General features: G+C 29.3%; 1 protein-coding gene across 3 annotated transcripts in view; it reads left to right on the top strand.

Annotated features, from left to right (window-relative positions):
• Positions 1–25,386, top strand: part of nolo (ADAMTS-like no long nerve cord) — a 529,289-nt gene that overhangs the window by 422,413 nt on the left and 81,490 nt on the right. For all 3 annotated transcript variants that reach the window (XR_015545180.1, XM_087406490.1, XM_011068727.2), the window contains exons 8-9: positions 16,105–16,207; positions 18,341–18,439. Coding sequence is in view for 2 of the 3 variants with exons in the window: in XM_087406490.1 (XP_087262616.1) it covers positions 16,105–16,207; positions 18,341–18,439 (202 nt within the window). In the remaining variant the exon portion in view is untranslated. The remainder of the gene's footprint in view (positions 1–16,104; positions 16,208–18,340; positions 18,440–25,386) is intronic.

Raw genomic sequence — 25,386 nt, 5'->3', positions numbered from 1 at the left:
TGTAGCGATTAGTTCTTTGAAGTCATGTGTGGCGCAATCACACTCTGCACGATGTGAAAACAAACAAATGCCGTATCAAAATTTGACACCGCATTTGTCGTGTGAAAGATTCACCATATTTTGGGGTTAAAATTCACACCAAATTATTTAACCACATAAATGTGATGAAATTTCACATCGCTTTTTTGAGTGTACGAAATATTACATCATGATCACGATGTAGGTCAGTTTTCCTGTTTTTTCACAAACAGGACGAATAAAATGATTTGAATCGATGCAATTGAGTCGTATGGATTGCCTGCTCGAATTACTACTGCCACTTGTTAAACATCATATAATTATGTATAATATGAGTTCTAGGCTGTAGCGAATAAAATCATCACAAGTAATCATGTCAATAAGAGCCGACACATGCTGTTGGTATTTGTATATACAATATTTATTCAAGTATATATAAAAGATTAATTACGCAAACGTTTCGATCTTTTGTTTAGGATCATCTTCAATGTTATTCAAATTTACGCTTTCTCGTTGCAAATGTCAAGAATTAAGAATTAAAACTAAACTAGGATTACAATTAAGTCGCTGTTTCACATTACATAGTTCCTACAGATATCAATGCATCAAGCCGTAATGCGTTCTTTCCAACATATAGATCCCCATAAAACTGACAGATTAATTAAATAATAAATTAATTACATATATAAGTAAGTAAAGTACAGGTTATATTTTAACAAACTTATATGTTAAGCTATATTAAATTGTTGTTGTCCGTTTGACATGTGAATCTCGTGAAAATACGATAAACAATCAATGTTTTTCGTGCAAAATAATTGTTGTGAGGAGAGAGAAAAATCTCACGTTGTAAATAATATATCTGAGTAGAATCTAACAAATCAATATCATTTTTTTAATTTAAACCATTTTTTTGCTGTTTTATATAGATCATTTCGGATTTAAACCGTCTTTGTAAAATACTCTTTTCATGCAAAATCTTTACCCTTTCCCAATCAAATTCGTGCATTGAATTTAATCTGTGCTCCGTTATGACTGAATGGGTACTCCAATTTATTTGGTTCTTATGTTCTTTTATTCGTGTTTTTAACATTCTACTTGTTTGGCTCACGTATGACGCATCACAATCTTTACATTCAATTTTGAACACTACATTCGTATGTGACATTTAAGTATAGGGTGGGCCATCTATTGGTACGTTTTTGAATTTCGTCGTATGGCAACACCGAACGAGCTACAGACCCGAAATTTTGACAGTTTATTAGTCATACCGTCCGCGGCACGAAACAACATGTTTTCTCTTGAAGAGCGTTTTGAAATTTTAAAAACTTATTTTCAAAGTCAGTGCTGTGTCGCCGAAACTGTACGAATTTTGAAAAGAAATATGGAGCACCGAAGGAGCTATACGCAAATTGGTGAGGAAAGTTCGTGAGAAAGGGATGTTAGTGGATGACAGAAGTGGTCCCAGAGCTCGGACAGTGCGCACACCCGAGAATATTGAGGCTGTGGCCCAAAGTGTGAGACAATTCCAGCTTTGAAAAACAATAGTCCAAAATGTCATTAATAATTGGGGTGACCGAATGGCATACTGTAAGGCCAGTAGAGGGAGCCACATGAACGAAATCGTTTTTCATTCTTGACGCGGATACTTTTAGCTTCACAACAAAAAAAAATTAATAAAAAATATCAATGTATGCTCATTTGATCGCATTTTTAAAAACGTACCAATAGATGGCCCACCCTGTAGTTTATCCTTTAATACTCTAATATATTTACTCAACTTATTAATTGCCGAATATGCCATGCATATTGTTTTATTGTTCCTAAAAAGATGGCTTATTTTTTCTGATATGCTTGAAATGAAAGGTAATGTTAAATATGTTTTTTTCTTTTATTCGGCAATTAATAAGTTGAATAAATATATAAGAGTATTAAAGGATAAACTACCTAAATGTCACATACGAATGTAGTGTACAAAATTGAATGTAAAGATTGTGACGCGTCATACGTGAACCAAATGAGTAGAATGTTAAAAACGAATAAAAGAACATAAGAACCAAATAAATTGGAACACCCATTCGATTATAACGAAACATAGATTAAATTCAATGTACGAATTTGATTGGGAAAGATTTTGGATAAAAAGAGTATTTTACAAAGATGGTTTATATCCGAAATGATCTATATAAAACAGCAAAAAATGGTTTAAATTTAAAAAATGATACTGATTTGTTAGATTCTGCATACTCAGATATATTACTTACAACGTGAGATTTTTTCCCTCTCTACAACAATTATGCACGAAAAACATCGATTGTTTATCGTATCCTCACATGAGATTCACATATCGAACAGACAACAACAATCTAATATAGTTTGACATGTAAGTTTGTTAAAATATAACCTGTACTTTACTTATATATGTAATTAATTTATTATTTAATTAATCTGTCAGTTTTATGGGGATCTATATATGTAGGACGAAGGAATGCATTATGACTTGATGCGTTGATAATCTGTAGGATCGTTCCTACAGGTAACTCTAATTTTAATTCTTAATTCTTAACATTCACAATGAAAAAGCGTAAATTTGAATAGCATTGAAGATGATCCTAAACAAAAGATCGAAACGTTTGTAATTAATCTTTTATATATACTTGAATAAATATATACAAATACCAACAGCATCAAATAAAATAAAACAAAACTCACAAATAAAATAAAACTGCCAATGAGAGCCGCAGCGGTTATTAGTGCCAAATTATTATAATTGTTACCGAAATATAGTGTTCACAAAAGACGAATTATTCAACCAACAATAGACGCTACATAAGTAATATCCCGAATTAAAGATATAGTCAGGAGAAAAGATTCGAATTTGAAAAGATAATAATTATGAGTGAACTGTTATCTTTTCGAATTTCTTCTAACTATCTTTGTTCGTATTTCTTCTAACTGTCTTTGTTCGGATTTCTTCTCCTAATTACCTTTGTTCGGATTTCTTCTAACTACCTTTGTTCGGATTTTTTCTCCTAACTACCTTTGTTTGGATTTGTTCTCCTAACTATCTTTGATTCCGAATGTTACTTATGTAATGTTTACGACTTAAAAAATTTAACTAGAAGTTTTGTTATATTGACAATTAAGTTTTGTTGTATTAGAGAGGAGATCAGAATTGTCTCCATTTTGAAATTATTAATTGTATTGTGAAGCTTTGTTAAATAACAAAGAATTTAAACATATATATATTCGAATGATAATACACTCAGTTTAAGAAGAATGAGAAAGAATGAAAAATGTGTAATTAAATACTAAAATATCTTTAAAAATATTTCAAAATGCTTTATAAAAATAGGGGAGAGGTGGGGATCCTCGGGCACTTTTTAGGAAAATCTTAAATAAAATGCATGTTTATAAAAAAAACAGTACCAAGATTATATTTTAAATAACTTATGTTCTTAGCTATAGGTTTGCATTTAAAGTTAAGGTTAAAGCTAGACTATCATGATAAATAATAAGAAAAAAGGAAAAGTGGGAAAAGTGTCCATCTCTCCCTACGTGCGGGAGGTTTGAACATTTTTCGTATAATATCTATAGATATACGACAATCTGTTTTCTTTTTATATTTAAATGATATAGTAATTACCCTGTGAATAAAAAGCAAAAATTATGACAGTGACTAAAATGAGTGACATAGAGAGCTTCCCACGTTAAATCTAAAGGCGCGTTACTTGAAATCTCCAAAAACTTTTGCAAAATAAGATAAATATATATTCGAGTATTAAAGAAAAGAAAGCAAAGATACTGAATGCAAAAGGTGCAAGCAACGCGAACCTAAGTTTGGGCCTAAACCTCTATAATCAACTAGCGCCCAAGACTCCCAACCATTACATTGTTAAATAAATAATCGTTCAAGTTTTTTAGCTTAAAGAAGCACGCCCAAAAATTAGCTCACATTATACATAAAATACCCATCTTTTATTGTGACAATATAATTTTATGTAAATGCAAAGTAATAATAATGAAATTAGACAAAAACAAACACAAAATATTTACTTTTCGATATTCAAATTCTAAAACAGCATAGGTACACAAACGTAATCATGTGTTGCACAGTTGATGTCACTCATCAGTGTTGCCATGACAATTACAAACAGTCATATTCTCAGGGGCATTCTCCTAAACTTTACGTGAGAAGATTTAAAAGATAGTGTCCAATCCTCCCGACTGCCCAAGGGTCCCCACTCTTCCCTATGTTATAAAAAATGCTGACTATTGGCATATTAGCATCATGTTGTAATGGCAAGCTATTAAGCAAAACAATTCCATAATCATGCTATTAAGTAGCGAATTCCGAAATTCGCAACTTAATAGCGAAAATATAAAAACTTAATTAAAAGTAGCGAAAATAAAAACTCAATATATTTAAAATAATTAATTCAAATTAAATAACTTAAAAATTAATTTATTTGAAAAAACTAAGTTAAGTTATTAATTTTTTACTTCAATTTATTTAAGAATATTTTATATATTCAAATATAATATAAGGCTCTATGAATAGGGGAGACCGGGGTCAGTTGACTATAGGAGTAAGTAGATTAATCGAGGCTACATTAAAAACAAAACACGCGAGACACGCGTAAACTGCGCTGAGCACGTAGCAGCGACTGCCGCTAAGTCTGCTGTAACATCTTGTTGCAAACACATCTATGATAGACGTTATGCTACAATTTAAAAAAATCATATACTTAAATAAATATTTTTATTCTTAAAGTTTTTGTTTTACAATCATATATGATTATCTGAGACTTGACTTTTACTTAGATAGTAAGTGTAATTCTTACTTAATAAAATCCAATAGATTTTTTTTTGTTTATGTGTCTTTGTTATTATATATTGTGAATGTTTTTAAAAAATGAACGGATGGGGATAGTAGACTAACCACAGCATGGCACTGTATAACTCATTTAGTGACGACTCTTATAGTACTCACTCAAAATTTTATTCCTTTAAAGAGATTTTCCTCAATGGTAAATACATGATTATAAGTTTAGTTCCCTCATGTCCAATCTCTCTCGAAAACTCATTCGTGTTTTTGCATGAAATGAAAATTTTACAAATTTTACAAATTTTACAAAAAGAAGCATTGTTTTGCCCTGCGAAGCGAATGTTTGTGTTTAAAATATATTTTCATAAAAGTTTTATTAATATGGTATGTAGCCAAAGTTTAAAATCTTTATTTTAATAATCTTAGTAATCTTAATAATCTTTAATTTATGATTTACATAAAAGGATGGAATACGACTGTAATATTGATTACCAAACGAATAATTTTCGCTCGATCAACTACATTTTGTATAATACAAGAGATTAACAATTATGTCTAATAATTTGACTAGTTTAACAACATTTATATATTTTTTTAAACAGTTAACGAAAAACGAACTAATGTAACTTATTTGATTGTTTTTAACATTCTTTACATTCTTTAGATTTTAACAGTCTTTACATTTATAACATTTTGTAACATTGATAATGACTCGATCGGAGTCGAAACGTAATTATTGTAGCTATTATTTTGTTTATTATTATATATTATGTTCTTTATTATTTATGTCGTTGGCTTTTTGCCCTTATTTTATTCTATATAAATATTTATAAATATTTATAAATATTTTCAAAATAATAACAAAATTATGAAAAATTATAGATTATTCTAAATCGTATTTAAAAATAATACGACAAAGGTGACGGTTTACTATTTAGATCATAAAGTATAAATAGTAATATTTTTTAATTATAAGCTCTAATAAAAACATATGGAAATGTATTATAAAATAAATGACAATTTATTGAAAAAAATCTCAATTTTTTAATATAATCCTGGTTTATAAGTCGAAATCAAATTGATATCAATTAATTTTTCGGATCATTTGATTTAATATTGATTATATTTTCTAATGATTTTCGCAAAAGATATTTTATCAATGCTGCATCGATAAAATGTCGAACTTTTTTCGAACATCACTAGAAAATCTTGTAAGTATCAAATCAAACGGTCCTAAAAATCAATTGACTTCAAATCGATTTGTAAACTCGGAAAATACACAATGTATTCAAGATTATTTAGAGTTAAATTGCGATACATGAACTAGTTGCCTAATAAATAAACAAAATATTTGTTCTATATCTTTTAGCGAATTATACTCAATGCGCACTAGTACATTAAAACTGTTGTACACAAAATATGTTTATAAATAAACATAGAAATTGATTAAATCATGAAATACTCAATACATTTTATTATACTATTAGATAAAATATGTATTTCCTAATTCGAAATATTTGTATTTCATTTATATACTCAAAGTGTACAACGGCTTTAATATGCACCAGTGCACACTAGTGCTTCCAATCGAATTCGTCATTTATAACTAATCAGAAATAAAAAAACATATGGCTCAGAGTGCTATTTATGAGCTTTCAAACCCCGCAAAAAAAATTTTTTGAGCTCATTCGGGTTAGCAGAAATCTTAATAAAAATAGGGAAGGAGGGAGGCTGAATAGACGTCCACTCAGTCCCCTCACTCTTTAAAATTAATAATAGAAAATCGCTCAGAATTAGAAGCTTTTTATGAGTTCTTAAATCAGTGTTCTTTCGATTTTTGAGCTCTATTTCTTATCCCCAAAACAATTCCAAAACTAGTCTACACTCAAGAAGTAAGCCATTAAAAACAGCACTACATCTGAAATTTCATGGTTCTGGCACAATTCTGATACAAAAATATATAATCCTTAATTTTTAAGCTTAACAGGAAAACTTCTGCCCTTTTCACGCATGAGAGAACTATGTTCCAGAATGGAGAAATATAGTAAATCATTTTATGACGGAAAATTATCTGCTGACTTAGAAGCTCTCGAAATACGCATAAATCGATTTTTGAGCAATCCCTTATCAGGAAAACACTCTACTCTTTTCATTTGAGGATGTCAAAACGATATATTTTAGAACTTGAAAACAAATATTTTCTATCTTTAAAAATGTCTTATAATCCACTTAAATACAACTTTTAAAACCCTGTAGAAGGTTCTGGAAAAATTCCAACTGGATCTTGTTCTGGGTGAACAGATTTAGGGATTTAGGGAATTTGAGAGGAAGTAACGACCCATTTGAACGCTTGGAACTTTGTTAAAATCGACCTTGAATTCGAAATTTGGTCATTTTTTTATATTAATCGAACTGTATTTCTTAAGACGTATATCGACGTAGAGTTAAATGAATTATTACATCATGTTCAGCGACTAAAAAAACATACAGTACCATATTTAAAATCCAGATTAAGCCATTTTTGCATCAAATCAAATATATATATATATATTATATATACATATATAATATATTATAATATATTATATATACATTTATATTAAGAAAAATCGAAATCTTTGATTTAAAAATTATTCACTAGCGACCTCTAAATTTTAATATTTTTTGATAAAAATTTAGGGATATTTTTTTGGCACGAAATGGAAGCTTTTGAGAGTTGAGAAGCCGATTAAAAAATTTTTTTTTCTTGTCAATCTAATATATCTAATATATATATATATATACATATGTATGTATATAATATCATTTAATTTACATTACTTATGTTTAAGCATAACATAATTGTTAAAAAATTTTTCATCTTTTTGAAAAAAGATAGAGGCGTAATACTAATTAAAATAAAAACCCAAATAGTACGTATCTTTTTATTGTCTCTCATTCAAAGGTTTTCTTGTTTTAACCCAAGTGGTAGTAGCTTTAATTCTCCTTTAAAAATTATATTATGATAAAATTGCGCCACCTCGGGATAGTGTGGGATTTGATCCAAATAGATTGACAAGTCAATCAGAACAAATTATCTACCCCTAAAAATTCCTTCTCCTACGATCTTCCTCAGGTCCTTTCTTGAGAGAAGATCCCAAAATGTCAAACGTGACTTCGAAAGCATAATCCATTTCAGTCACACCTTTCCGTTCCCCGCATAGCACTTTTCATTGCAAATGTATATTTTATATATATATATATATATATATATATAATATATTAATTATGTATATATTAAAAACGTATCTACATTGCATTTTGTTTCATATTAAATATAATATATTAAATACGTAATTAAAGCAATGAATGTGAAATATCGAAATACATATGTAATACGTATGTAATATGTAGCAGGTATATTGTATATTTGCAATATACCTGCTACATATTTAAATGTATAGATATATAGCAAATACGTAGTTAATATATATTTAACAGAATATAATATGTCATAAGATGGCGTAGCACTACATAATATTTAAAAAATCATAAACGAACAGTTTTGAGCAAATTTCTGTGTGCACAGTTATTATCTGTATCTATAAGAATAAATAAATTTAACAATATTAAAGTATCATATTAGACCGCGATGTGAACATACAATAATCAAAAAATAATATACAAGAAATAAAGACTTATTTCGATCAAACTTGGATTTTTAATGCTGATTGAAACAATTCCATGTGAAACAAATTTAAGTAAAAAACAATTTAAGTAAACATAAAAAACAATTTAAATTAAATATTAAGTATCAAAAGTAAGTTTTTATTTTATAATATATTTGAATATAAATGAATTGAATGTAATTGCTGTACAATTAATAATATCTGATTTTTTTATAGGTTATATAATGTATATAGAACATTTTAAACGCGTACTTGCATTATTAGAGATACGTATCAAACACATAATTTACATATTTAATACGTATCGAATATATAAGTCATATGTGTTTGATATATAATGTGAATTACGTATTTATAGAGCGAACATTTATTAGAGCGGACATTTATTAGAGCGGACATTTATTAGAGCGGACATTTATTAGAGCGGACATTTATTAGAGCGGACATTTATTAAACATGATTCATCCATATTGTTACGCATCTGAACTCTAAAATGCTGTGCGGGCCTTGATGAGTATTTAGTTTTCGTATTTTTCTAAGTTTCGATCCGTGAGTGCACTAGATTCAAATGGCTGTATGGATATATTACAATACCTAACTAAACTCAAATGACATGCATTTTTAAATTCCTACTTGAGAATAATTCTGTTTTAACGCAAATAATAATATTTTTTTGTTTTAAAACTTACAAAAAGAAGAGCATAAAATCACGGCACAAGATATTGTTTGTAATATTTAATATATCATTACATTAATAAAACATTAGACGTTTCGGCCACAATCTAGCCATCTTCAGTAAATTCACAAATATTCTTAAAAGAATACATATATCTGACATTAAATTCAGCCGTCGTGTAATATAACTATGTATAAACGTGTTCTTTCATCTTGTGAAGGTGCATCGTACAACAATGTTGCAGCGCCAATTGTCATATTGCAAATTATGTAGAACAAGAATTTCCAGATTCTAATTTAAAAAATTAATTTATCATTAATATCTAGTCGAATTGTATAAGAATTGAATCGTTACCTGTTTTAGAAATAATGATGAATCTTAAGCACTTCCTTTACACAGATGGAAATTTGTCGTGACATTGTGTATTATTATTTGTCATATATGTTACCACTATTTATATATATATCAAAAGTTTAGATTGTTCTAGAATTATTTATTAAGTTTGAGAGAGATCTTTCTTTAGAAAAGTCAGATAAACATCGAGCAAACCTTCAGTGTCACTTTGCTTATTGATACTACTTATTTGGCTTTTTATGTATATCATTTCAGAAATTCTTCTTTTCAATAATGATTGCCCTATATCTAAAATTCTAACATTATCCCAATCCAATTCGTACATCTCATTCAACTGGTGACGTGAAATCACTGACATCTCAGAGGTGGATCTTCTTATGTCAGCCTTATGTTCTTTGATTCGAGTTTTTAATTTCCTTTTTATTTGGCCAACATAAGAAGATTCACAATTTAAACAATTTATTTTATAAACCACTCCACAATGATTCTCTTTACACAACCGATCTTTTCCAGTTTTAATAAATCTATTCAATTTATTTATAGGTTTGTAGCGATATTAAAGCTCTGATTATGTGATAATTTTTAAAATTTTTCCGATACTTTACTTAAATATAGTATTATAAAAAACTTTTTCTTTATTAATAGAATATAAATTAGAATTAGAATCTCTTTCATTATTGTTATACTCACTATTTTTATCTAAATTCATTCTATTTTCTAAAGTTTTAATTCTATTTTTTATTGTTGAAAAAATGAATTCAAAAGGATAACCATTCATTAACAGAGTCTGAACTAAGTCAGAAATGTTTTTTTCTTGAAATTTTGGATGGGATAAAAACAATATTCTATCTAATTGCCCAATGATTATACTCCTTTTATGTACTAACAGATTCGAATAATAATTCAAATATCTCCCTGAATTAGTTGGTTTTTTTATAAATATCGAAGATGATTCTTCCTTCTTGTCTCATTAGTTTAACATCTAAAAAAATTAATGCCGTTTTCGCCAAAGTCAACTGTAAACCTTAACCTTTCATGATATGAACAAACAATTTCAACAATTAAATTCTCTACTTTGTCTTTATGCACAGACAATACAATATCATCAGCATAACAGAAATAAAAAGACGAAATAATATTATTAGTCGTAATAATTTCTTGTTCTAAGTCTTGTAGAACAATATTATAATAATATAGGGAATAATGGAGAGCCCATTGACATGCCAAAAATCTATTTAAATATTTTTTTTATTAAATTTAAAAAATGTAGAGTTAATTATAATCATAATTGCTTTAACAAACTCATGGAAAGGAATCGAAATCTTGTTTTCAATCAAGTTCTACCTACGTTTAATACTCTTTAATACTAAATCAGTCGGAATCATGTACATCGAAAGCACGTCAAATGATATAATACTGAAATTCTTATCGATTATCCTTCCATTGAGCTTATTCACAATATCAAAACTGTTTTTGACATAACTGAAATTCTTTTTATTATTATTATCTGTAATATCTTTTAAGAAGGTCGCCAATGGATAAAAAACACTGTTTATGCAACTAACTATTAATCTCGGATGATCTTCCTTATGAATTTTTCGCAGTCCATAAGAACTCGAAAGTTCGTCGTTCAATACGTACAATTTTTTTATATATGTTTAGGTCAATGTACCCTTTGTTTTTCCAATTTTTTAGTAAATTACGAATTTTCATTGTTATTTTGTTAATGAGACTTTTATTTATTGAAATGTATGCTTTGATCATTGAGAATCTCATACATTTTCCTTCTGTAACTTTCGCGATTCATAATTACTGTTGTATTACCTTTATCAGCTCTGGTAATTAAAATTTCAGGATTCTCTGAGATAAATCATTTTCCTTCCTTACACCTTCTCGTATGATATTATTCTCAAATGATTTAATGTCGCAGTTATCTATTGATTTAAATATTTGAATTACTTCGTTCCTTACCGTTTTATAAATTTCGTCATCAGTTTTGAAAAGGTTACACTCAACATGTTTGATAAACTCAAGCATACTCTTTTCTTTGTTGACATTATTAAGTAAATTAAATTGCTGACCTAATTATAATATGACTTTGGCTTTTTCTGGAATCTCAGTATCACTGAGATTTATTAGCCATTGTTCGTTTATATTCATTATTGCAAAATTTGTTTTAAATCTGTCTGGGCAAATATTAATATTGTTTGTCGTTCATAGGCCGTAATATCTTTGGTTGAAATTTTCTTTAACTTCAACGGTGCACTTAGGATATCGCAATTCATTTCAGAGTTTAACGAATGCTTTATGTTATAGTTAATATTTTTAATTTTCATTCTTTCTCTAAATCTATGACTAGCTCGCAGGTTTTTAATTTTATTAATCCTTTCTTGTTCCTTTCGCCAAATTCTATTAAAATTGGTTTCTTATCTACGAAAGAACGAATTGAATATGTTAAATGGTAGAATTTTCTTTATTTGTCTATACATGTTAAACATTTCAAATTTTACGTGTTCAAGATGTTTATATGCGTCTTGTAATTCTATCCGTAGATATTTGAATATAAAATTGCGTTTAAGTCTGTCTAATTATTAATTATATATTTTTTGTTTTAAGCGTCAAATATATTTAACACAAAAAACTTGGCGCTGTTTTAATATAATACTATTATAAATTATATATAACAAATTTGTTTTAGCAACACCAAGTCTCTTATATTAAATATTTTTAACGTTTTGCAATAAAAAAATATTACCATTTGAGATGAAACAGAATTATTCTTGAATGAGAATTCGAGAATACATATCATGAGTTATATTGTAATATATGTAATTATATTAAATAATATAATTTAAATGTTATTTTAATTGCAGTTTTCTAATATAATTATTTTCTTAAAGAAAAATTAGTGCTACTATAACTTGGATTGGAATAGAAAGATTTTTTAATATAGAAATATAAAGACCTTTATTACTTCCATTTTTGCGTAAAAATGTGGAAAACAGCCTCTAATGGCCTTGAGAAAGTTCAAAATTATGACAACATTCGATAGGTTTTAATTATCTCGTCAGCGGATATCTTGGATAATGTTAATGTTGGCAATAAACTTTGCTAATTCATATTTCAAATAATATTTAACTAAAAGGGAGATTTTATTATAGTATTTTGAAAAAAATCTTGATTTTAGCATTAAAATATTAGTACAATTTTCATGAATAAAAAGTAAGAATTTCCATTAACAATTTTAAAGTTAACTTTGAGGGCTTCTCTAAATAATTTTAAAAACTACTTAATTAAAATATTATAATTTTTATAATTTATATATTATTATAACTTTAATCACTTAAAGTAAAATTAAATAATTAATTTTACTTTATGATTAAAATTAACTTTAAATGATTAAAATTAACACAATTAAACGTTTACACATAAAATATAATAATTTTATAAACTATACTTAGGTGGGAGTACACTTGGAAATTTTCGAAAAAACAAATTTTTTGTTTAAAATATTGTTTGTAGTCTTAGAATTAATGTGCAAAAAGTCCTAAGTGAATATTCGAATTATTTCTTGAGTTACATTTGAAGTGGACGCAGATACTTACATTGTTAAATCTATAGTGTCAAATTTAACCTAATGTGAGTTGCCACTACTCCTACTCAATTATATCGTTACTTTATACTAAAACAATGATTATATTTGACACTAAAACAATGGTTATATTTGACATTATATAGTGTCAATTTGACACGATATAATATCAAATTTAATTACTGTTTTAGTAAAAAATAACGATGTAACTGAGTTCCTATATTTAGTAGGAATAATGGCGACTCACATTAGATTAAAAATACTATAGATTTAACAGTGTACGCGCAAGTAGTCAATCCAAAGAATCGAGCGCCATAACGTTTCATGCAGTCGTACTGCAAATAATGTGAATATTGGAACTAAAATATACATACAGAAGAATATGAAATATGCAAAGAATCACATAGAAATGAGTATTCTATCAATCACAAAGAAAACGTGGAAAACTTTAAACACATTTTTCCCAAAACCAGTGTTTCCAGACGGTGTATATGATTTCTCAGGCTACAATTGACGAATTGACTGGCTTTGAAATATATGTATATACAAGGAAACAGAAGTTTCTGTCTAACCGACATTATATTGATAACATTTTTAGTTTTCAGAATACAATAACATTTATAACATGTAAAAAAATGTGTCACAAATTCAAACATGTGTATTTCTATCAATTTTCATAGAAGTGGAAAGAAGCTCGGTCAAGCTATAGTGAGTATATTATAATTTGTGAAACTATTTCGATATTTGTTTCAGGATAACCAAAATGACGAAATCATGTACATCAGTGCTCGTAAAGATTTGCACATTTCGAGCTGATTTCGGCGAACGACCCCCACCACCACTCGAGGCTCGATGGCTGAGCTCTGGTTCAGGAGCGTCCCTATACAATAAATAAATTAACAATAGAAAGTTTTATGTTAATAGAAATAAATTATTTAATAAAAAAACATGTTCCTATAATAATTTGGCGCAAGATGCGCTTCCAGTATATTTCTGGTATAGGGATGCTCCTGAGCCAGAGCGTCACGTGAGCGCTCGGCAGCTCGGCCGCCGAGCCTCAAACGGGATCCTCACGGTGGTGGGGGTCGCTCGCCGGATCAGCCCGAAATGTGTAAATCCTTGCGAGCATTGATATACATTGTTTAGTACGCGCAAAATTACGTTTTACGTAGATTGTTGTATTTCTCCACAAAATTAATATTTTAAACAAAATTTGCAACATAAGATCAATATACGTATTAATAAAGTGCAAAATTACAAGTGGATCACATTTATACTTTTCTTCCAATCCAAATAAAAAGAATCTTTACTTTTTAAATTGATCGTAGTGTACTACTCTTCCCTTAATATGTCGTCTATATACAGGGTGTCCCGAAAGTTTTTGCCAATCACTTTTGTATAGATAGAGCGGACTAAACTGAATCGAAAAGTCCTCTACTATTTTACAATTTTCGCAATAGTTAACAAGATATTAATTATTAAAAATTATCAAATATTGGTCTTGCATAATTTTTTACTCAAATACTATACTCAAACTATTTATAGAAAAGCTGCAAGAGACAAAAATCATTTATTCTTCTCATAAAGTTCTGAGAATTTTTTTCAAAATTTTTTCAGAATTTTTTAATACCGTATTTTCTCATGTTGGTAAAAGTAAAAAAATGTAGTATTAAAAAGTTGATAAAAAATTCTGAAAAAATTCTTATAGAAAAGTTCTATGAGAAGAAAATGAATTATTTTTGTCTTTTCCTGTAAAGTTGATAGTATTTGAGTAAAAAATTATTCAAGATTAATAATCAATCATTTGGCAATTTTTTGTAATTAATATCTTGTTAACTACTGCGAAAATTGCAAATAAACTCAGTTTAATCCGCTCTATCTACACAAAAGCAATTGGCAAAAACTTTCGGGACACCCTGTATATACAATAAATAACTATGAATTAGATTACTCGTTGTATATATGACGTGGTATAGATGACACATTATTGAAGATTCATATTTCATCAAAAATATTGGAAATTTATATTTTGTTTATAATTTTATTTCAAGTACAATTTTAATTGTTATTATTTAGTTCAAAGTAAAATTTTTAAGATATCATAAAAAATTAGCAATAATTAAAAAAAATCATAATTTTAAATCTGTGATATAGAAAATCAATATTGTGTATTACAATGAAGCTACTTTTTATCATTAACTTGTAACTATTTTTTAACATTTAAGAGCTTACAGGTCTCTCTCTCTCTCTCTCTCTCTCTCTCTCTCTCTCTCTCTCTCACATACAGCATAAATAATTTATTTTGGTGATGTATTTTGTATTAGTATCATGTATTTTCTTTGTATTTTATTATTAACAATTAAAATTTAGTTATTTAATTTTTCTGTACGTGTTATCCGATTTATAACAATTTACATTGCTTATAAGTAAACTTTAAATTTTAAAATTCCTCTGCGTTGTCATTCATGTTTAGCATTTATAACTAATGCAAACATTGTGATAAATTATGAACCATTCTGCATTGTTCGAGAGCAGTGACAACAACAGTGCAAGATTTAGGCAATCCGCATGCCAGGTTCTATTTCATGTTTCGGAACCCGACAACTTCCTGTTCTACGAAAATCGATCGTAAAAAATAAATGTGTTCACCGATATAAAAGAACGAGAAGCATATCGATGGAAATGCCTGCTGCATTTTAAACAGTACGCGTTCTAAACAGTATGTTGCCATGCCCGTATCATAAACTTTACATCGCAGATGTTGATGGCACGTACATTTTTTACACCGATTTTAAATAATACAAAGACTTGCTGGTCACATTTTTGCCACCAACGAAAACGGAATGTTAATCAGATTTCATTAGCACATGCGACTTCACTATATTACGCGGCTGTGAATAACTCTACAAAAACTTAATCTCGGTTTTTTATGATACCATCTTGAGGAAACTTTCTTTCTTTATTTTTCCAGGTGGATGAACGGAGACTGGAGTGCGTGTAGCGCAAGCTGCGGCGGCGGTTCACGAACAAGATCCGTCTTCTGTACCGAGGAGAACGGAAACGAAACCACGAAGGTAAATCCGGAAGAAAGGCTCTTCAATAATAAAGTTTTTGTTTAATCAAGTTTTCTCCTTGACTCTGTGACGATCTCGGTGGAGTTTGAGAATCACTTATCTGAAACAAACATTGTTTGTTAACGCTTCGATTTTGATATTTCATTTCGTACAAATAGTCTTGGCTGTCGATATTGTTGGCAGTTATCTTACACTTGACACATTGTTATTTACAATCTCATTGTTATTCTTTATTATTTTATACGTATTTAATGAATACTTTATTATTATTTTTTATTCATTTCTTCTCTAATTAAAGAACTTTTCAACGAGAGAAAGAATAAAAAGTTTCTCATGCATAAACTATATTTACATTTGTGTGAAACATTCTAGTTTGAGATATTGTAATTAAATTGTTTTAATTTGCCTAATGATGTGAGAAATCAATACAATCATGCCGACGATTAACACGATTTTGAAAACCCGGTTGTGTGTTTGCGTCTGCCCCTCAGAGGGATGTCAACGCAACGACGCTTTTTACGATGTAAAGACAAATAAATCTTTCTAGAATAAATCTGCCAAGCGCGACGGAATCAGCGTTACGCGTGCACACGATAAAACGCCACATTTTTCACATTTCGCCACTGACGTTAGACACGACCGTAATTCCGTCGCACTTCCGCGCGGACGGAACGTTAACCATTCCTCTCATCTCGGGAAATTTTATGCCATACTTTCGTACTTGTCTGCGAGTCGCATTTACATACGCAGCCGCGTCCCGCTTTCCGTGACGGTCTTGGAAGATCCCACGATCCCTAACCCAGTTCGGTTCGTTTAAACTCGAGGAGCTGCTCCATAAGTACACGCCGTCGCTCATCGTAAAACCTCCCTCATCCGACAGCTAGCTCTCTCGCACACGTATATAAGACAGTGTACGTTCATATTTCACATATGCACGGTATCTTGCGCAGCCTATAGCTTTAGACATCTTTCGAGAATTTATATATCATATTTACGACTGATTTTTCATTAACAAAATATTTTTATCACAGTTTTTTTTAAACGTTGGTATTAAATGTTTTGATGATTATTTTCGAAGATAAATTTCTGCCGATACACGATTTAATTATTATGTTTATTACCTTGTGAAAACAATATTGCATTTTATCTTCAGTGTCGAATAATTCTGCACTGAAGATAAAATGCAATATTATCATAATTTATAATTTTTTATGCAACTATATTTTTTGTAAAATTATAAAGATTATTATTATTATTATTGTAACATTATAATAAGAATAATTATAAAAATAAAGTTCCTAAATTGTTTTACCATGCAATTATAATCATAAATATGGTTTTTCTTGTGTAATTGTCGACATTCTGCTGTTCAAACACACGTTGACACTTGTTGTCTAATATTCATAATGAAATTTTTCAATTCTTAATATGTCACATGCACTTGTATAATTTCCTCATATTAATATTTTAATGATATTATTAAATTTAAAAATTGAAAGAGAAAGAGGAAGTTACTTTTTAAAAGTAGCTAATTACAGTTTTTTCTTTCAAAAAATAATTGTATTTACACCATTACAAATTCTAGACAAATTCTCACCGTTACAAGTACATACTGATTCTAAAAAGAGTGAAAAGTAACATGTTATAATTATAATTACTTAAAAAGTAACACGTCGTTATTTTCAGTTACTTTTCTATAAATTTGTGGTAATTTTTTGCATTGCAATTAATATGTACATATATGTATACACTTGAAATCAAAATTATGGAAAACGCGTTCATTGTGTCAAAAAACTTCTACAGAGCTTAATTCTTAATTAATAATAGACATTTACAGAGTATAATAATTATCAGAGATAAAGGAATTCTAATTACAAGAAATAGTCACTGATTGTTCACTGAGCTTTTTATTTTAACCCATATACATATTTTGATGAATAAGTTTAAAATATTAAGTTAATATAAAGTAACTATAAAGTAACTACCATAAATTAGTTAATAATCATAAAAAATTTAACTAATTGTAAGTTAAGTTACTGAAAAAATGTAAGTCTAATTGTAACTTCGTTACACAAGTAACGAGGTACTTCCCTATAGAATTCTAATAGTTATAGTAATATTAAATTGTTACAGCTACCCGATCACAAGTGTAGCAGCACGCACAAGCCACACATTCAAGAGACCTGCAATACCGTGTCCTGTCCGATGTGGGAAACCGATAAATGGAGCGAGGTGAGAGTGCATGCACGATTCTACGCGAGAGTAAAATGCGCCGGAATATAGACGAAGACACGGCACGGGCGCCTCGCTCGTATCATTTAAGAGCGAAAACGTTAAGCCTTCTCGCCACAATCGCGGATTTAGGTGCACTCGTAGGGTCCGGTTGCAAACACACAAGCGCACACATCTAACCGTATATACTTGCACACATATAGAGCTTGCTATCTCAACTGCAAGTTTTGTACTGTAAAACGTACTGCCCAGATGGAAACAGGGTTAATGGTTGTGTGCGATTTGCACGCTCCCTTTATTCTTCACATAAATGTTACTAGGTTGTTACGTATGAAATGACCGATTCAGATAACTTGCACATTTGGAAAAATTTTATTTTTAAATCTTGTCTGATTAATTACCTAAATCAAAGTCGTAAATGTTAAATTTAATGTAAGACTCTTAGAAATTGATCTTATGATATCGATTTCTCTAATTATTCTCTTGCAAACGATCTTAAGATCATAATAAGTATCTTCTTTAATTTTTGGATAGCCTAAACTAGGAAGAGAATTTTTTATAATTATATACATAATTAATGCTTGATTCCGTTAACAGATTTATTTCAATTTCAATCTAATTCTTTATTCATTTCTAAAAAAGAGAGGTAATAGTACGCAAATAGCTTTAACTAATAATGATGAAATCTTTAATACAGCAGTTGCAAAGTTAGTTCGAATCTATACGATAACATTACCGATGTATCTAAAGATTTCACAATTAGCAGATTAAAGGTTTCTCAAATAACTTCGTGTGCGCGTTACTCAAAGTGCGCGTTAATTTATCTGCAAATGCAAATCCAGATTACGGTATTATTACACGTTGGAGCACAAATGCGCGCAGCAAGGAAGCCTCTAATTGTAAAACTCTGTTTCCATCCGTTGCCCTTTTCGACAAGTTACAACGTATTATGGCGTTTAAGGGTAAAGCAAATTAACAACTGCGCGCGATTTACACGATGCGCGCTTGTGGCGACGGATAGGTCAACGCGAATTATACAAGAACGCAATCCTCCTCTTTCCGCAATCACGATTTCGCATTTCTCCGTTTCTCTACAGAGAGAATGCGATTTTCTCGAAAAGCCTCGCGTGTACAACCACTGTAATTGCACGTGGACGATGAACTGACTAGATAGATAAAGTTGTCTCCGGCGAGAATGACGCTCGCAAAGATCTTCATAAATAAAAGCAGCAGAATTTTTAAAATTAATCTGTACAAATATACTAGACTTAATACTTTCGATTCAGTTAAATGTCGCACGAACAAGTGATCTGTTTTCTTTCCCTTTCAAGTAAAATAAATTTCATCTAACATTCTAATAAACTTTATTTTTCTTCAGTTCATTAATCATCAAGAAGAAACTTGATTATTTATTTCTATTCTATATAACAAGTTTAAGTCGCTTCTAAAGCTCTTATCGAGAAATTACATATAGACCAAAACATTTTTTTTAATTAATTGTACATCAATTTAAATCCGTTTTTCAACAAAACAATCGGTAATTATAACAATATATAATCTTTTACTTCTATATCTACTTCTATATCTACTTCTATATCTACTACTATATCTTTTACTTTCTATATCTGACATAATTTTTTATAAAAAACGATGTTTGACAGGACGAATGAGAGCAGAGTAAAGTCGCCTATTATGAGATACCTTTTTTAAAGTTGTAATTTATTTAATTTGTAACTTCAATTTCTACCTCCACGTTAAATTTATGGGAAATATATTTAAGTTTAATCGTCAAAAGTTAGCAATCGATAATAGCTGTACTTTGTTGCATGTGAAATTTTTTATCAAAAGTGCCGATTTTGATTATTCAAAAAAAGGGTTCCTAATATGTGAAATACAAATGTTTCCTTATGTGATGTGTTACCTGATAATAGGAAACTAAGGAAAAAAATAAAGATAAGCTTTTTATACACGCTTTTGCTATATTATAATACATAAAAATAGGAACAAAAAATTTAAATGTTATATATAATAATTATATAATTTACTTCAAAATGAAGCACTACTACGGTCTGAATGTTAAGATATTGAACTATAATATATTCATATAAATGAATTAATTTCAGAAATGATAATTGCGTGCCGATATAATTGTCGAACTTTCAACGCAAATAATCTGAAAGTCCGACAACCATATCGGCACGCAATTATCATTTCTGAAATTAATTCATTTATATGAATATATATAATAGTTCAACATCTTATATTCAGACCGCAGTGACGCTTCGTATTTAAAGTAATGTATTTAACATAAATGGTCTTGTTTTTAATCTTACTGATTATATAATTTGTCGATGCGTGCATGCGTGCGTGCGTGTGTGCGTGCGTGCGTGCGTGCGTGAGTGCGTGCGTGCGTGCGTGCGTGCGTGCGTGTGTGGTGTGTGTGTGTGTGTGGTGTGGTGTGTGTGTGTGGTGTGTGTGTGTGTGTGGTGTGGTGTGTGTGTGTGGTGTGTGTGTGTGTGCGTGTGTGTGTGTGTGCGTGTGTGTGTGTGTGTGTGTGTGTGTGGTGTGTGTGTATGTGTGGTGTGTGTGTGGTGTGAGAGAGAGAGAGAGAGAAATCTTAACAATAATAGAATCGTCATTCTTAATATATCGTTCGATAATATGGATATTGAATTGTTTAGATACTCTCATATTAGCTATGAATATCGTGAGTATCTCATATTACAACTTCTACATCTTGCAGTTTCACGATCACCAAATCTAATCTTTACAGTTAAACAAATCATTATATCACATGTTTTCCTATCAATATATCGATCAATATATCGGTCTTACTCTATCACTTCATGCAGACTTTATTATCCAATATTTATTTTTATATAATAAAGCAAGATTTAAAGAAGCGAATAATTAAAGTTGAGATTTTGAGATATTAAACATAATAAATAAAATAAAAAATGAGTAATTAAAAGCCTTAATACGCGGTAATTGGCGCGAAAATATCATATAAACATATATTTCAAGTTGTATCTCTTACATAACTATAAAAATTGAACGTTTCGGCTCAATTCAAGCCATCTTCATCAGCCATCTTCTCAAATAATAGCAATTCTTGATAACAATCCAATATTCATGCTGAGGATGGCTCGAATTGAACCGAAACATTCAGTTTTTATAGTTATGTAAGAGATACAATTTGAAGTATATAATAATGCAATTACCATGTATTAAGGCTCTTAATTACACATTTTTTATTTTATTTATTGTTCAAGATTTAATGACTAACCTCACTAAAATTTGACAATATCTAATTTCAAATCTTTTTTTTTGCAACGACTATACGCATGATTTAATAATGAATTTTCTATTAAACAGATTTCATCCTAAGAGTAAAAAATTCATGATAGAACCAAACACATGCTCTTATTAGTTTAGCAGACACCTCTATCTCTAATATTAGGAACTTATCTCATAATAGATGACCTTATCCTACAGCGTAGTAATTGGTACACAAAATAATCAAGTAAACCTTTCTTATTACTCCTTTAATCCACATATATCTCAAAATCTATAGAACGTTTTCTTGACTCTCTTTGGAATCCTCATCAATTAATACATAAATTAATAAAACTCCTGATTGTCAGATATGAATCATCATCAAAATCACAAATTTGATGTTGTAAAAATCTGTTAAAAGTTAAATTATCAATGATTGAATGACTAACTACTCAATTAGTTAAAGAGAAAAAATGACTCACTTCAACAATCAAAGAATATCTTAATCAAATCTGTGTGAAATTGAAGATCACTTATAACTGACAATCAGGGGAGTTTTATGTATTAGTTGAGGAGAATTCCAAAAAGAGTCGAAACCTTCTATATATATATTTGGATGTATGGATTAAAGGAGTAATAACAAAGTTTTGCTTAATTATTTTGCGTACCAATTACCATACTGTATTCTCGTCCTGTCAAATATTATTGTTTTTTTAATACTAAGAGTCCGTAATAAGATTACATTTTGGAATTTTTTATATTTAATGAGTTGCTAAAAATCACAGATTAACGTACGAATTGAATTCGAATGGAATCGGATTTAAGTGTGTTATTCAAGTGTGAATTATGGATCAACTCGCAAATAATCTGGTTTGTGTTTAATTTTGAACAAACAACTCGTTTACGTGGCACGAAATGCGATAAATTTTTCATTTTTGATTAAAGCAATTTGTTTCCGCTTTACACATCATAGAGAGAATGCATCGTTAAAATTAATACATTTTACTGTCTTACTGACATGTACTGAAAGTTTCACTTAGAGCACTTTACATTCCTTTACAGTCCAAATAAATTGAAACAGAGTTCTGTGACTTTTACATACATTTCGTGCTACGTATTTTTATTTTCTTATATAATGTTTAGAGTAAATGGCATTATATCATATGTTAAAACTAGTAACAATACATATCAAATGATTAAATTATATTAGTAATATATTAATACGTGTGATTTACTTTTGAGGGTTTTTTTCTCAAAATGATTGATTTATTTAAACAAAATAATGAACGAATACCTTGATCAAAATATTTTTCTTCGTTTTATATAACTTTTTCTCATCTTTCTGGCAAATGATAGATTCCGACAATAAAAAGATTCTTCTTTGGAATTGATCCAATTTTCAACATCTTTAAAATTATGAAAGTGTTTATTCTTTAATTGGACATAATTGATTCATGAATGTAATTAATTACAATTACAATATAGTTACAATAACGCTGCAATTGCAACTAAAATAATTTTAAAAAATAATTAAAATAATTAAAATAATTAAAAAATTAAAGTAATTGTTGAGTCGCAATTATTATATTATATTTAATTTAGTTACAATTATAATTGTGATTGCATACGATTACTTTCACAATTATGTTAGGCGAAATTATAAGTTGAATATAGAATTAGACGTAGATCACACAATTCAAATGTAATTGATTTAATAATTTAATAAAGATAATCCAAGAATTATGTAGTAGTTATAGTGGAATCACAATTACTCATTATTATAATTATTTACAGTTTGGCAAATAACGCCGTTACTTTGTTAATTGTTAGCTTGTTATAATAACGATTGGTAATGACATTATGAATTTTTTATTGCGGTAATAATAACCGCGTGACCACTGTATCTTGAAGACGGCTCGTCAATTGATTTACAATTTTACACTTTTTCTATTGAAAACTAGTTCTTAACGTAGAATTTTTTCCTACAATGCTTTTTTTCATAGCCAAAAACGAGCAAAATTTTTTGTGAAAAATTATTATGTTAACTTTGACCAACTGCTATTTTATTTAAACGCAATATTTAAAAAAACAGCTCTATCAAGCACAAGATTTGTTTCAATTTTATAAAACTTGTACCATATTGCTTTCAGACAAGTCTTATGCGAGCAGCAATGGTTATCAAACCCCGTTTTGTAAAACATGATGTACGAAAATTTGAATAGTGACCTCATTTTATATTATTTTTTAAAAAAATTTTAATGATAAATAGAGGAAAGTATAATCTTTACAATGGAACTGGACTTCTCTATCTCTATCCATTTCTCCATAAAAAATTCAGAAAATTAGGCCTCCTTTAATCCGTCTAGGTATATATTAGGGGTACAAATAAGTTCGTGCGGTTTTTTCTCGAAATTTGGGGCTTTATTGTGAAAAACCGGTTACAATGTAATCAGAGTCACTTCCAATGATAATGCAAGCTCTTCTTGCGTTTGACATGGATCTTCATCGAGTAATGCCTCTAATTCTACGTCTTCAAACTTTCTTGGACATCCGGCACGCTCTTGGTCTTCCAAGTCAAAGTCACCACTCTTAACCGTGCAAACCACTTCTGACACGTTCGCTCAGATAGAGCATGGTCACCATAAACTTCCACTAAAATACGATGACTTTCGGCAGCACTTTTCTTCATATTGAAGTAATGCAGTAAAACTCCCCGCAAAAACACTTTATTTGGTACAAAGTTCGACATATTTGACGAAGTAAAAATATTGTTGTTTACAATTCGAACAAGTGACACATACTGAACTTAATACCTACTAATGACAGCTATCCAACGCATACTTAGAAATACGAAACAGTGGAATAAAACAGTAGTTACGCCATCTCTTTCAAAACCGCACGAACTTATTTGTACCCCTAATACATATGTTTGCTCTTATTCTAATATTTCTAATTACAATTACAGTTAATTAATTAACAATTAACAATTAACAATTAAATAATTGTAATCTGTTTACAATTACTTTTCGCAATTACTTCATTTAATTGTTTTCAACAATTAATAATTACAAAATATAAGTAACGCGTTAATAAGTATTAATTGAAAATTAAGAATTATATTGTAATTGTAATTTTTAATTGTTAATTAAATTATAGTTTTGCACAAGTGCTCCTAGAGCATGTTGCATTAATTGAAACAAGTGAAAAAAAAAATCAAATCTCAAATGGAGCAATGATTGCATTCAACAGAACATTTATTTTGCTACTGTTGGAAGTTTTCTTCGCTGATTGAATTATACTTTTAGATCTAGAATAATCCTATCTCAGTAGACAATCATAAAACGGTTGCAAAACCGTTGTGTTCTGCTGAATGCAGCCAATGTCTGCAGAATACGCGGTGTGCGGTAAGATGCTTCCCATTCCAGCTCTCATAACGTTTGCTTCACTGATAATACACCATGAGGTCGAGCATTGTCGTGAAGAAGGATTACTTTGCGTCGTTTATTCTCAATTGGAGATCGTTTTTGGTTTAATACTTGCTTCAATTTGCAATACTTTTGAACTGAAATGAATATTGTGCCTCGAAGTGAATGTTGCTGATTGGCCTGGATCAATCCATGATTTTTTTCGTTTGGGATTATCAAAATAGATTCATTTTTCAGTAACAATTC

The sequence above is a fragment of the Acromyrmex echinatior genome, chromosome 5, assembly GCF_024713525.1.
Source record: "Acromyrmex echinatior isolate Ae372 chromosome 5, ASM2471352v2, whole genome shotgun sequence".
NCBI lineage: Eukaryota > Metazoa > Arthropoda > Insecta > Hymenoptera > Formicidae > Acromyrmex > Acromyrmex echinatior.
This window is presented reverse-complemented; position numbering and strand designations above follow the sequence as displayed.